The sequence below is a fragment of the Arachis stenosperma genome, chromosome 1 (assembly GCF_014773155.1).
Source record: "Arachis stenosperma cultivar V10309 chromosome 1, arast.V10309.gnm1.PFL2, whole genome shotgun sequence".
Classification (NCBI taxonomy): domain Eukaryota; kingdom Viridiplantae; phylum Streptophyta; class Magnoliopsida; order Fabales; family Fabaceae; genus Arachis; species Arachis stenosperma.
Window position 1 is genome coordinate 10,736,799 of NC_080377.1, and position 13,424 is coordinate 10,750,222.

Below are 13,424 nucleotides of genomic sequence, written 5' to 3' on the forward strand. Positions count from 1 at the left end.
AAAGTAATTTGGAATCGAAAACTGGGCACTAATCTTAAAGGTTTTGGCCCAAAGTGGGTTAAACGGACCAAAAATGCTAACGGGTTGGACCGGGCCTAAACCGAGCCCAATGCCCAACATATATAAGCTCATTTCCAGCTCAAAGAGAGAGAGAGGCGCGAGTTGAATAGAAGAGAGGAAGAGGTGATGTTACTATTCACCTCCTCCTTCAAAACTCTAAGAAAGGAAACCTCATTTACTATTCACCTCCTCCTTTTTATCTAAGAAAATTTGGTAAGAACTTGCATCTCAATTCCCAGTTTTCAGCCCTAGAATTCTGCGTTTTTGGATTATGGTTTTTGAGTAGATTTTGTGATTTTGGTTGTTTAGGTGATCTCTAGTAGCGAGTAATTATTGAAAATTGCCCCAATCCTCTTTGAATAAGGTAAAGTTGCTCATAAACCCTTGCAGTGTTGTATGTTGTGGTTTCTAGGTTTTGATTTTGGTGATATATGTGATGCTAGCTTGAGTTTTGGTGCTTGTTGGAGTTGGCTTAGTTTTTGGAAGCTTGTTTGGACTCAAAGTGGTGGTTTGTGCATATTGGGAATCGGTCAAGATACGGTTTTGGTTTTCTTTATGTAATATGTAATGTTTCTGGACACCTAGACTAGTTGACCTTAAGATAGGATTGAATGCTTGGGTGTATGTTTAATTGTATGCAAATTTGATGTTTGATGATAAGTGTATGGAGGTGGATGATGAGTGTTGTGGTTTATTGTTGTTGATGAGGGTTATTGGTATTAATGATATATTATGATGTTGGTTGATGTTGATGAGTGTGTATGTTGATTGTGAAAATATGAATATTTATAATGATTGATAATGTTGAGGTAAATTGATGAGGATTATGAATATTGATTTTGATGAAAATTGGTGAAAAATATGAGTTATTGAGGATAATGAGAAGAATAACGTTTTGATGGATTTGAGTAATGTTGGGTATTGTTTGGTGATAATTATTGGAATTGATGAGAATTTGTATTGGTGTTGATAAGTATTTATGGTGATTAGTTATGTTGATGAATAATGGGGATTATGAGAAATTAGGGTAATAAGCAAGCTAATATAAAATGTTTGTGGTGATTTGGAATAAAAGATATTATGTTTGATAATGATTATGAGTATTGATGATGATAAATTGATGATAATGTGTTTATTTGGAGGGAAGTTGGAAATATGTAATGTTGATGATTGATGGGAATGGTAATTGGTAATATTGATGTTAATGAGGTCCATGGAAATTGAGAAATGTGACTTTGGTTGGATTTAGAGTTGTTGAATGGTTTAGAGGGTTGTGTGATTGAGAAAAAGGTTGAATAAGTATTGGTATGAATTTTGGGTTGTCTTGGTATGGTTGAAATGTGATTGAATTGATTTTAATTGGGAGCTTTGGTAAAAATTGAGGTTTTGAGGTTTTTGGTAAAAACAGATTTTTGGTAAACTTTGGCGGATCATAACTTGGGCCTCGATTTTCAAAATTGATTGGAAATTGTTTTAAATTAAAGATGATTTCAAGGGCTTTAAATTGATATAAAGTTTGTAAAATTTGAATTTTTGTAGAGGAAGTTATGACCATTCAAAGTTTGGTGTCAAAATCTAAAATTTTGCAAAGTTGCAGAATTTTGTGATTTCTGGTATGTGCGCACGCACAACCCTGCGAAATTTTAAACCTGTGCGCACGTACAGACCTGTGCGTACGCACACGTAGGGAAAGGCTTCATGTTTACAGTGTTAGCATAGCTTGTGCGCGTACATAACCATTGAAGATTTACAACCTGTGCGTACGCACAGCCTTGTGCGCACGCACACGTTAGGAAGGTCAGTCTGTTGAGGGCGCTAGCACAGCTTGTGCGAGCGAACAGAATTGTGAAATTTTGCATATGTGCGTACGCACACCTCTATGCGTATGCACACATTTTGAAACTTCTCCTAGGCGTGTGCGCGCACACCCCTGTGCGTACACACACGCCCTGTTTCCAAACTTAAACTTTGTTTTCAACAATTTCACCTTTCCGACAAGCTTGTAAACTTCCGTGACACCTATTTAAGACTTTCTGGCTTGTTTTTGGATGTTAAACATGGAGAAGGTCTTGGGTGGTTTTATTTGGGTTTACTTTGAAAAGTTAGCAAACGGAGGTTTAGGTTTTTGGTGTATTGCTGATGAGTTTGGTTGAGGAAGAAGGAAGAGTAGTGAATTTGGTGAGTATTGACAACGAATTGAGAAATGATGAACTGATGAGTTCGGAATGGAGAATTATGAATTGATGATAGTTGTGATGAGTTGAGAACTTGGAAAGGAATGATGAGGAAATGATTGGAATATATGAGAGTGTGCGGAGCCTATATCTCTGGCGTAGCAGATTGTTATGCTGCATGACGAATGGTTGTTGAGAGTGTGCAGGGCTTATATCCCTGGCGTAGCAGATTTATCTGCTGCATGAGTAGATGTTGTTGAGAGTGTGCAGAGCCTATATCTCCGGCGTGGCAAATGTTTTTGTCGCATGACTTGTTGAATGTTGGGAGTGTGTGGGGCCTATATCCCCGGCGTGGCAGATTGTTCTGCTGCATGATTTGTTGTGGTTGGTTCCTTCTCTGCTGCAGGAAGTGTGCGGGGCCTATATCCCTGACGTAGTAGACTCCCTACTACATGAGTGTGTAGAGCACTATATCTCTGATGTAGCAGATTCATTGCTGCATGAGTGTGCAGGGCACTATATCTCTTACGTGGCAGAAAAGGCTATATCTGGGAGGATGTGTCGGGTTGGCATTTACGGACCGACAAGTGATATCACGAGCCAATAGGATAGACATTTACAGACCGACAAGTGATATCACGAGCCAATATATTTCCTTCTATATATAAATATGCATAAGCCTTAGAATTGTGGTAGCCTTTGATTAACCTTTACTTTACGGCTAGAGATAAAGGCTTAGAGTAATTAGGGTGTTACAGTTACTTATTTGAATGGTGATAACATCAGTAACAACACTTAATAAGCAATTAGCAAAATGCCAAAAACTATGAAATATGACAAACTATGAAATGATTATTATTTATATCAAGAAAGAATATATTTATATTCGTAATTTTAAGTTAATATTTCTATTAATTTTAAAATATTAATATTAAGAAAAATAAAATATAAAAAAATTCAAAAAATTTTAAAATACTAATAAAATAAACTTGTAAGACGAGTTTATATTAATAAAAATATTCAAATGTCAATTTTTTATTGATTTTATTAAAAAATTTAATCAAAATTTTAAATAAAATAATTGAATATAAATATTATTTTATACACATTTTTAACTATTTTATATATTTTTAATAAAATAATAAAATTAGAATAATGAATTTTTTTTAGTTGAATAATTAAAATTTTAAAAAAAGATTTGGATCTTTTAAAGTTTGAATTTCTCTTTAAAAAGTAAAGTGTAATTTTTACTATTAATTTTATAGGTGAGACATATTCAAGAATAGAAGATCACATTTTATCCTCTAGCTAGAATGAAATTCAAACTTTAGAGATCCAAATCCTTAAAAAAAAAAAAAAAAGCATTATATGAAACTGAGCTTGTGCATGTTTTCCCGATCAAGTTTACTTCCGACAATGAAGAAGAGATTGTTGTGAATTTATTATTTATGAGCTTCATTGTTTAAAACCTGAATTTGTTCTTCTCTCTCTGCTATGAGCTCAATTCCACCATGGTTTCGTCTCTTGCAAGGAACCATAAATCAAAGCACGAGAGAGTTAAAGCGAATCCACGCCCACGCCATCACCAATGGCCTTGCAAGATTCTCCTACGTCTCCAGCAGACTCTTGGCCTTCTATTTCCGACACCACCAGCGCAACCGCCGCGATATGCGCTGTTTAGAGGCATTTTTCATTCACATGCCAATTCACACTGTGTTTGACTTCAATGTCATGATAACAGCTTTTTCAAGAGACTCACAGTTTTACAACTGTTTTCTGCTTTTCAAACGAATGCTAGCCACTGGTGTTAGGCCTAACTCTCACACCTTCACCATGTTCGTCAAATCTTGCCGTGGATCTTTGTCTCTCCTCCAACAAGCCCATGACCAAGTGGTGAAGTTGGGGAGTGTGGATTATGACGCTTTTGTAGTGAGTTCTTTGATTGGTGTTTATTGTGATCATGGAGAAGTTGGTGCTGCACGGCAGGTGTTCGATGAAAGTTCCAACAAGAATGTGGTGTGTTGGACTGGTCTTGTTACTGGTTATTGTAATAATGGTTTAGTTGAGGAAGCAAGGCTGTTGTTTGATGAGATGCCGCGAAGGAATGAGGTATCCTACAGCGCCATGGTGTCTGGGTATGTGAGGAATGGTTGTTTCAATGAGGGAATTCAAGTTTTTCATGAGCTCAAGTGTTGTGGAAATGTTATTAATTTGAATGGCTCTCTTCTTGTGAGTGTGCTCAATGCATGTGCTGCTGTGGGTGCATTTGAAGAAGGCAAATGGATTCACAGTTACATTGAAGAAAATGGTTTGGAGTATGAACTTGAACTGGGGACTGCGTTGATTGATTTCTACACCAAGTGTGGGTGGGTGGAAGAGGCAGAGACAGTGTTTGATAGTATGCCTAGTAAGGATGTTGCTACTTGGAGTGCTATGATATTGGGTTTGGCTATTAATGGAAAGAATTATATGGCTCTTGAGCTTTTCAATAAGATGGAGAAGGTTGGACCCAAACCCAATGCAGTTACTTTTGTTGGTGTTCTAACTTCCTGCAATCACAAGGACTTGTTGACTAAAGCTTGGTGGTTTTTTGAACAAATGAGTAGAAAATATGGCATCCTACCATCCATTGAACATTATGGATGCATGGTTGATGTTTTGGCGCGAGGGGGGCGAATCAAAGATGCTTTAGCGTTAGTTGCTAGGATGCCGATAGAACCGGATGGAGCCATATGGGGGTCTTTGCTCAACGGATGCATGATGCATTGTCATGTTGAACTGGCACATAGAGTTGGGAAGTATTTGATAGAATTGGAGCCTCAACGTAGTGGATATTACATCCTTCTAGCAAACATGTATGCAAGTATGGGCAAATGGGAAGGCGTCTCCGAGATGAGAAGACTGATGAAAAAAAGGGGAGTGTCAACCATTTCTGCTTGGAGTTTCATAGAAATTGACCAGTCCATCCACAAATTTGTTGCTGATGATAAGTGTTGTACATATTCAGAAGAAATTTATGGAGTTTTAAACCACTTGAGTAAGGGACTCGAGGATTTCTCCAGATCAAAAGATGCATTTTATTTATTTGAAGTAATATAACTTAAAAAATAGTGGTCTCAGACTCATATTGCACATGAATTTCAAGATATTCTCAGACTTAATGATCTGATCAGCCATCTGTACATTATGGAATTCAGTTTGGCTTCTGAAAATTGAAGGGCTCATTCTTTATTTCAATACTAAAGTTGGTTGTTGAGACTGCCAAACTCACTTTACGGCTAATGAAATGGTCTTGAGGTCTAAACTCATTTGGAGAAGGTTAGTTATCAGTATCTTCAAATTCGATACTTTCCATTAGAACAGGAGCATCATCCACTGATGTCTATGAAGAATGGTCATGTTGTGATGCTGACAAACAAGGAAGATTTGGAATTAAATTGAATAGTTGCACAGATCATTGAGCAGAACATGTTGGAATTCCAAACATCAAATTGAAAGAGCTGTTTAAAGGCCATGGAGTCCTCTAAAACCTATTGCAATGGAAGAAGCCCTTAATTTTGTCCTCAAGATTAAGGTACAAACCCTTTGCTTCATATCTATCTATCATAAATAGAAAGCTCGTGAGTTCTTCGCTGATTCGGAATTTTCTCTGCATTCAGAATTTCTTTTAAAAGGTGAAAATTGTCACCATCCGTGGTTGATGTCGGCGATGACGATGGCTTGCGGTTTCAAATGGTTAGGGTTGGTAAGGAATCGGGAAATGGTGCTTGCTGCAGACATTAGTCACTGTTGGTACGGCCTGCTGCGATGTTGCATCTGAATCATGCTCTGGTTCTGTCCCACCGCTTGACCCTGTTGTTTCTGTGTTTTGTGTGTTGGATTGTTATGTGTTTTCTTGCCCATTGATTTGTTAGGGTTTGTGTTTTGCATTTTTTTCGTGTGTGTATGCCAATTCTGGAGTTTGATCCTTGTGTTCTTAATCTTTGCATATGGAATTGCTTTTTGTATTTGTGTTGAATCCCGGTTATATCTTTCCATCTTCTGTTTCCCACATTGTTCTTCCTTGATCATTGTTTGAATGTGGGATGTTGAAACTTGCATGTCTTTGGTGGGTATTTTGGAGATGAGAATGAAGTAGATGATGTTCTTGTTGACGATGCTTAGCTCATGGTTTCTTGACTGGTCCGATGTTCAGGGTATGGCTTGCTTATGTAACTTCCTTGAACAGTTTACAACTGTTTGCTTGATTATGTAGAATTCTAATTCATAGGAAGTTTGACGAGGTTTTCAGTTGGAGTTTTGACTGTTCCTCTTTAGTGGAGGAATGTCATGGTGTCCTTTTTCATGAGATGTAAGTGTTTTATGTTTTATTAAGTTGACATCAATTAAGGTTGCTTTTAGTCACATGCTGCATTGTCCAATTGTTGGGTTTATAATATTGTAGTGCTCTGTTTATAATGTGGCAAAATTCAGTTTGGTTTTGGAGTGTTGTATTGTGTCTTCATAACGGTTTTGGAGTTTTGGTTACTTGGTTATATGTAGATACTATTGGGTGTAAATTGCTTGGATGTTTATATAAAATTCCTCCTCATTTTCTTAAATATTGCTCTCCTAAACATGGGGGCAATTGATATTTAGATATACATTTTGTGTTTAACTTTATTTGAAGATTTTGTACTTTTTCTCATCGAGAACTCATTTTGTAAGTGTTAAATAACAACAAATTGCATAACCATAGAGAGAAGAGAACAAAAATTTAGACTTAGAGACAAAACTCTAATATGAAATGATGAGATCCATATCCATACTGTAGTGCATTAGGAGAGACTTGGGTGGAAACTTCGGGCAGGAAAGTTAATTCATTGTGTTTTTAAAGTTGTGAGCAAGATGTTTTTCGTTTTGGGTTCACTTTTTTTTAGCATAAGTTGCATAAATTTTTGTTGGTATCATTTGATGTAATTGAGAGTGACTAATTATATATTCCTGCACTTCCTTGTGCTTAGTATTGCTAGGAAAGCAAATTTGGAGAAGTCAGACTTGGATTCAGCTTTGAAAGCTCCGAAGGATCGGTTGGTGACCAAGAATGTCTTATGTATCTGTTATGGACCCTGTTTTTGTTTCCTCTTGTATATCTAATAAGTGGTTTATATTAAGCTACTTTTGCTCTATGAAACTGGCTAATTTTTTCCACAGTGCTATCACTTTTAGGCTGAGGAAATAGCTGAGAAACTATGTGAATCAATGGCAGCAAGTCTTGAAGGCAAGATGCTAGCTTCATTTACAAGGATCTCTTCAACAGTGCATGTACGAACCAGTCTCTCCCTTAATTCTGGCCTTTCTTTTTAATTATTATAAGGCATGTACTGATGCTGTGGTTCAAAAATCAAAACAAGCAGCAATGGAAGAAGCCCCTGTTCGTATTTTAAGTTTTTAACCCCTAGACACTCTATTCAGGGATGTGCATGCTGCCAAGGAGCTAAGGAAACCATATGTTGTTGTATTTGTTGGAGTTAATGTTGTTGGAAAATCTACTAATCTTGCTAAGGTGAAGGAGAATAATATTTATTGGGATTTTCCAACTGTTCAAATTAATTGACAAGAAGTCAATTTGTATCACTTTAATGTTCATCGAGCTTGTGCTAATTTGTGCTACTTTAATATTAATTTTTTTGTTCAAATTAATCGGCAAGAAGTCAATTTCTGTTGTGTGTGATCTCGGGAATATGCAGGTCAAAATCTTGTATGGTATAATCTCCATTTCTATCTGCTGATATTCATAAATTGCTCTCTTCGTTTAGCTTTTTAGATATTTTTGCTTCACCAAAAGGGTAATCAACGAAGACGAGCGATATATCTATATAAAGTTTTTTGTTATTCTTATATAATATATATTTGTCTCTAAAATTTAAAATTTTTAGATCCCTCACTATACACAAAGTTAAATGCTTTTCCTGATTTTTTTGGAAGGAAATTTTTTTGACCAAAAATTGTCTAGATCTAATATTGTATTTATTTTTGTTAAGATGCAAGAGAAGCATTCAAGTTCATGAATGTATTAAAGTGAATGGAAAATAGCGAAAATGCAAATAAATTCCTTCAATTCCAAAGAGTTACTGCTGATTTGGGATTTATCATTTTGTATGTCCAAAAAAAAAACACATTTATTTTAATTAAAAAAAGCCTCCAAATTCCAAAACCAATTTGGAGTTTTACTCCTTAGTCCTTGGTCCTTGGTAAATCAGTGGCAGAAGACATAATAACATGCTACTTCGTACGATTGGTTTTTGTTGGACAACAGCTGCAGCCGCCAGTGTTCCACTTTTCATTACTAGCAGTTACCTTAACCGTGTGCTACCACCTTTTTCTTCAATACCGCTTTCAAATTCCAAACCATTATTATTCCCTTCCCCTTCTTCTTCTTCTTCTTCTTCTTCATCAAATTCAATTCAAGTGAAGCACCACCACCACTCAGCAATGGTGACTCTTCTTGTTGCTACAACCTCCGACCCTGCTTCCATCAACCCTGCCAATGCCCTCTTGGCCATGCCAGCTTGGCAACCAGGTCCCCATTTCCAGGTTCAATTATCAATACTTCATTTTCAAATTGATTCTGATAGATATGATAGTGAATCAATTTGAGGTATCTCATGTTTCGAGAACTGAATTAACAACTGTTTTGACTATTAACCGTTTTCTACTGTAGATATCATTGAGTTAGTTAGATATTAGTTAGTAATGTTTCTTATAATTAGTAAAAATTGATTTCTAGGTTGTTTTCTATGAATTATTTATTCTGATCTAATGGATTGCAACACCTTGGATTCTTTATTATAGGATGATATGAAGAGTTTCTGTAATGAAGGGGTGAGGGTTTTGCTTCATGGGAAGAGCATAGTGGTGGAGGATGACTTGGACAAGAGGTGGGAAGAGAAGACTGGTGAGGTTGTTGATGAGGTCATCTTCTTCAGCAAGCACACTGCTGTTTCTAACAAACCTGCCCTCACTCTTCATCCCATTGGTATTAATTTCTTGTCTTGATTGCCCTCTTTTTCTGTTCTTCTTGCTTGAGATAGCAACTTGTATAGTTCTTTCATGTTTCTTTAATATGTTTTGTCTAGTTCTCAATTCAAGCTATGATAAGTGGACTTCTTTTTTTTTTTTTTTTTGTTAGACATGAGTTAGATTAAGGCCACGTTTGGATAGGTTTGTGACTTTGTGTCCCCGGATGTCTCTGTATTTTTATCCTAAGGCAATATCCAAATGCAACCTAAAAGTTGAAAGGGTGACTCTTTCACGAGGAAAATGTCCCCTTCGACCCTTAGTCGATATGAAATTTGGATGTAACGGATATAACAAACTTGATCTAATTTTTACACTTGTGTTGTGTTTCTTAATCAAGAAATGATAAGTAGATTTTTTCTTTTCAGACATGTGTTACCTTAAAATTTGAAAGGGTGAGTCTTCATGCCCTTGGTTGATTCAAGAATCGAATATAATGGATATAACGGACTTGATCTATTCTTTATCTTCTTTTTTATATTATGTGGAGTGAAAATGTGTGTGTTGATCATTTTTTGGTGGAACGTATGCGCAGGAGTTCCTCATTTGCGCCAGGGTGATGTTCCACCCCAGGGTGGGAAACCGGGATGGGCTGCACTGCCGAATCCTCGGATAGGTCCTTGGCTTCGACTTTTGAAGAAATTGGCTCAAGCTCATAATCTGGTCCCTGAATTTGAGGTGTGTTTCCTTTTGAGCAATTGAAATTCAGAATGCCTTTCTTTAGAGCCTTTTGATTCTTTCCTGCATGTCAATTTTCACTACGAGAAATGAGCCTTTTTTTTTCCAGTTATATGTCAAGCATTTCTTCTTAAATTTAGCACTTTTCGAAACTACATGCCTTCTTTCCCGTTGGACAAAAATGGCTTATTGTCAAATTGTGTTTTTGATAATGGGATTGTACTTTCGAAAAGCTATTCTATCAGAATTTGATATGTTTCCTCAAATTAGATTACTTTGGAGGCCACTCATCACGGGCCATTCACGAATAAGCCAACAATGTTTCTTGAGATTGGTGAGTGCTCTTTTCTTCCTCTTAGATCTGTTCTGGATTGATGGATTTGATATACCATATATCATAAGTACATTGCATAATCTATTATTAAGGTATAAATTCATTACTATTCCCCCAATGTTTGGTTTCCAAATCAAGACCATCTTTCTTTATCTTGATGTTTAATCTCATTTTCAATTCATATTCATCTTTTCCTTTTGGGAATACTTGTTAATCATGTAGAAGGTTCCATCTTTCAAGTTTTTTTGGGTGGGAGAAAAAAAAACTGATGTTCAAGGAGAAATATAGGTGAAGCTTGTAAATCAGCAGTGTTATTGTAGTTTAATACATGGTGCAGGAACATGATTTCGAGTTATTGGAATTGTTGACTGTCCTTAAGTTGGTCCTCAATTAACCGTCTTTCACCTGTACCGATACCCTTTTATGTGTTGGAATCCCTTTTTTTTTTTGGGTACAACGTTAATATCTTTTGGTATCTTTTAAGTAATTTGCACCATCTCAACAGCATTCTCATGTTACATTAGAAGCTGTTAGCTATAACTTTAGGGGGAAAGGGGGAAAATAAATACATTTGAATTTCGAATGAATAAATTAAGATGGTATAATTTCTCTCTCGGTGATTTGATGATGACTTGTAGAAGACTCAGAAAAATATCACTAAAGAGAGTAGACCTTAATACAAAATATACGAAATCGCTAAGGAGTTATTTGATTTGGTTATGACTTGTGAAAACACTTTGTTGTTGAATAGCTTAATATAAACTGGTTTTCTTTTGCGGTATAGGTAGTACCGAAGACTATTGGAAAAGACAGGATGCTGCTCAAGTAATGGCTCAGGTTGAATGGATTTGTGCTTTCTTCACTTTGCATCGATATGTAGAATTTTGCTTCTACGAAATTCCTTCGATAAGGAATTTTATCTCTTAACTATCTATACCTAAATAAATGGAGTAGGGTAGGAGCTGATTAGGAATAATATAGTTATTTTGTTTACTGAGATGATGGTGTTTGTGTTGTTGTAGTTAGTATGGGAAGGACTTGGACTCGGAGGAGGGACAGATGTCGGAAACTGGAGCAGGTAGAATGATGAAGCCAATTGCGCTTTTGTTCCGTGTTTGGTGTTTACATGAGGTCATGTGTAATGTGTTTTCAGATAGCATCATTCATTCATTCTCACTCTGTTTCGCAAGATGGAAAATACGTTTAACTATAGTCTTCCAATTTTCATGCTCGACTTCGTGGACTATAATTTAGCATCTGCTCTTGATATTTTTTAAATTGTTCTAATGCTGCCAACATTGCATAATGCATCTTATGGAATTTAGTTCTTGAGAAAGATCATGTTTGTTTTCTTTAGTGTAATATCTTTGTGCTGCAGTTTTCAAAATTTGTTTTAACTTCTAAGCTGAATCTATATCTCATGATCTTGTGTAGGGAGAATGATAAGAAGAAAGTCCTTCTTGGGATAGGTGGCGGACACTATGCGCCTCGGCATATGGATGTAGTATTGTGAGCAGTCATTATCCCTGTAATTTAATTTTCTCTCTGACTTTTGATAGACATTGTATCTTCTCGTTAATGCATGTTTTTGTGTAAAACAATATACAGGAAAGACGATGTTTGGGTGGGTCACCTCCTTTCCGGATATTCAATTCCGATGGAAGATCCGAACCAAGCGAAAGGAGAAGCAAATGCGGAGATTGGTGGAACTTGGAGACAGTCTATATTAGCTGCATATGAGGCCACTAGAGTTGCTTTCCCGGGTGGCGAAATTCTTGCACATCTCGACCACAAGTGAGCTTTACTAACTCTTATGCCTTTTGCATACAAAACAAAAACTCAATCTTGCTATCTTTCCTCGGACATCATGTTAGAATATCTCATAAAATCAGCTAAATGACTCATGTTATATGTATCATATCATGGAACCAATTATCTATATCGTATGTGGAACCGATATCATAGATAATCGCTTAGGTAGCGTAGGGTAAGCGTCTTAAAATGAAAAACAAGGAGACATTGGGACTGTAGATTAATCTGCTTATTCCATTAGGACTAGTTAGTTTACAATTAGTATAAAAATATAGATTAATTATAATGGTTTCTTGGCTGGCTATGATATGGCTGATAGGCTTTTACGCTTTGGCGATTCCTTGTTGCTCAAGTTAGTATTGACCCTAAAAACTGCTTTGTTTCAGGAGTTTCAAGAGCTGGCAGAAGAATGCTATAACAGCATTCCTTACTGAACAGAACATAAAAATTGGAAAGCCAACTAATTTTTACTGAGTATTGATTTTTGAAGATTTTTTTGTAAGACCAGATTAGCCATTTGGTCAAGTCCATTTGAGATGATTGGGGTAAGTGAAATTTGAGGCAAAATGGTAGATAAATTCTAATTACAATGAAAAACAGAACAGAATATTGTTTATACAAGTCAAACACTAGGGATCCTTAGCATTTATGCAATGTAATGCTTACATTTATTTTGCAGAAATTGTTTTCCCTACACTTGTAATGAATTACTGAACAGGAAGGAGAAAAAAAACAGGTTTAGAAAATTTGACAAAAAATAATTATGGTTAGATATAAGAGTGATGATTCAAAACCATGACAGGAAAAGTAGTGGTATTATTTTGGCAATATAATAATTTTTGGCTTTTCATATCAATGTTGTGTATTGTTTTAAGAGGCATTCTTTGATTTCTTTGTCATGTAGTAAGAAAGAGAAAAGAAACAAGAGAAAAAACAATAAATTGTTGATAGATATAGTAATCGAAGAAGAAACTATTTTACATTGTAGAAAAAACAAGAATTTTTCTTATTTTAATATACGCTTGTTGCTGATGACTGATTTCTCCAGAATGTTTAGGATGTTTCTGGCAAAACAAGAATGTTTTTGGAACTCAAAATTGTGTTTTAAAAATGGGTTTGTATTTTTTTTAATGTTTTATATTTTAAAGGTTTTAAAAAAAAGGTAAAAACAATAAATTTTGTTCTTTGTTTTGACCTTTTGTTTTTATTTTTACAAAATTCTAAAAATAAAAAATAAAAAAAATAAAAATACAAACTAAATACACCATTATTTCTTAATTTTTCTTTTAAGTTAAATATTATTGAGT

General features: G+C 35.6%; 2 protein-coding genes across 2 annotated transcripts; both read left to right on the forward strand.

Annotated features, from left to right (window-relative positions):
• The first annotated feature begins 3,728 nt into the window (after positions 1–3,728).
• Positions 3,729–7,958, forward strand: LOC130975127 (pentatricopeptide repeat-containing protein At5g06540-like). Its single transcript, XM_057899959.1, has 3 exons — positions 3,729–5,808; positions 5,894–6,065; positions 7,238–7,958. The coding sequence occupies exon 1, from the start codon at positions 3,729–3,731 to the stop codon at positions 5,331–5,333; it is 1,605 nt and encodes a 534-aa protein (XP_057755942.1). The 3' UTR covers positions 5,334–5,808; positions 5,894–6,065; positions 7,238–7,958.
• A 514-nt stretch (positions 7,959–8,472) lies between these two features.
• LOC130983156 (D-aminoacyl-tRNA deacylase) lies at positions 8,473–12,973 on the forward strand. The gene is made up of 9 exons (XM_057907375.1): positions 8,473–8,810; positions 9,069–9,252; positions 9,829–9,971; positions 10,242–10,305; positions 11,090–11,142; positions 11,328–11,383; positions 11,740–11,814; positions 11,914–12,099; positions 12,504–12,973. The coding sequence occupies exons 1-9, from the start codon at positions 8,496–8,498 to the stop codon at positions 12,589–12,591; spliced, it is 1,164 nt and encodes a 387-aa protein (XP_057763358.1). The 5' UTR covers positions 8,473–8,495; the 3' UTR covers positions 12,592–12,973.
• Positions 12,974–13,424: the final 451 nt, after the last annotated feature.

Bases quoted from the DNA above. Each gene is read 5' to 3' on its own strand.
- LOC130975127 (XM_057899959.1), top strand. From the start codon at position 3,729: ATGAGCTCAATTCCACCATGGTTTCGTCTCTTGCAAGGAACCATAAAT.
- LOC130983156 (XM_057907375.1), top strand. From the start codon at position 8,496: ATGCTACTTCGTACGATTGGTTTTTGTTGGACAACAGCTGCAGCCGCC. The intron at 10,306-11,089 runs GTGAGTGCTCTT...TTTGCGGTATAG, and splicing joins AACAATGTTTCTTGAGATTG to GTAGTACCGAAGACTATTGG. The intron at 11,384-11,739 runs GTAGAATGATGA...GATCTTGTGTAG, and splicing joins GATGTCGGAAACTGGAGCAG to GGAGAATGATAAGAAGAAAG.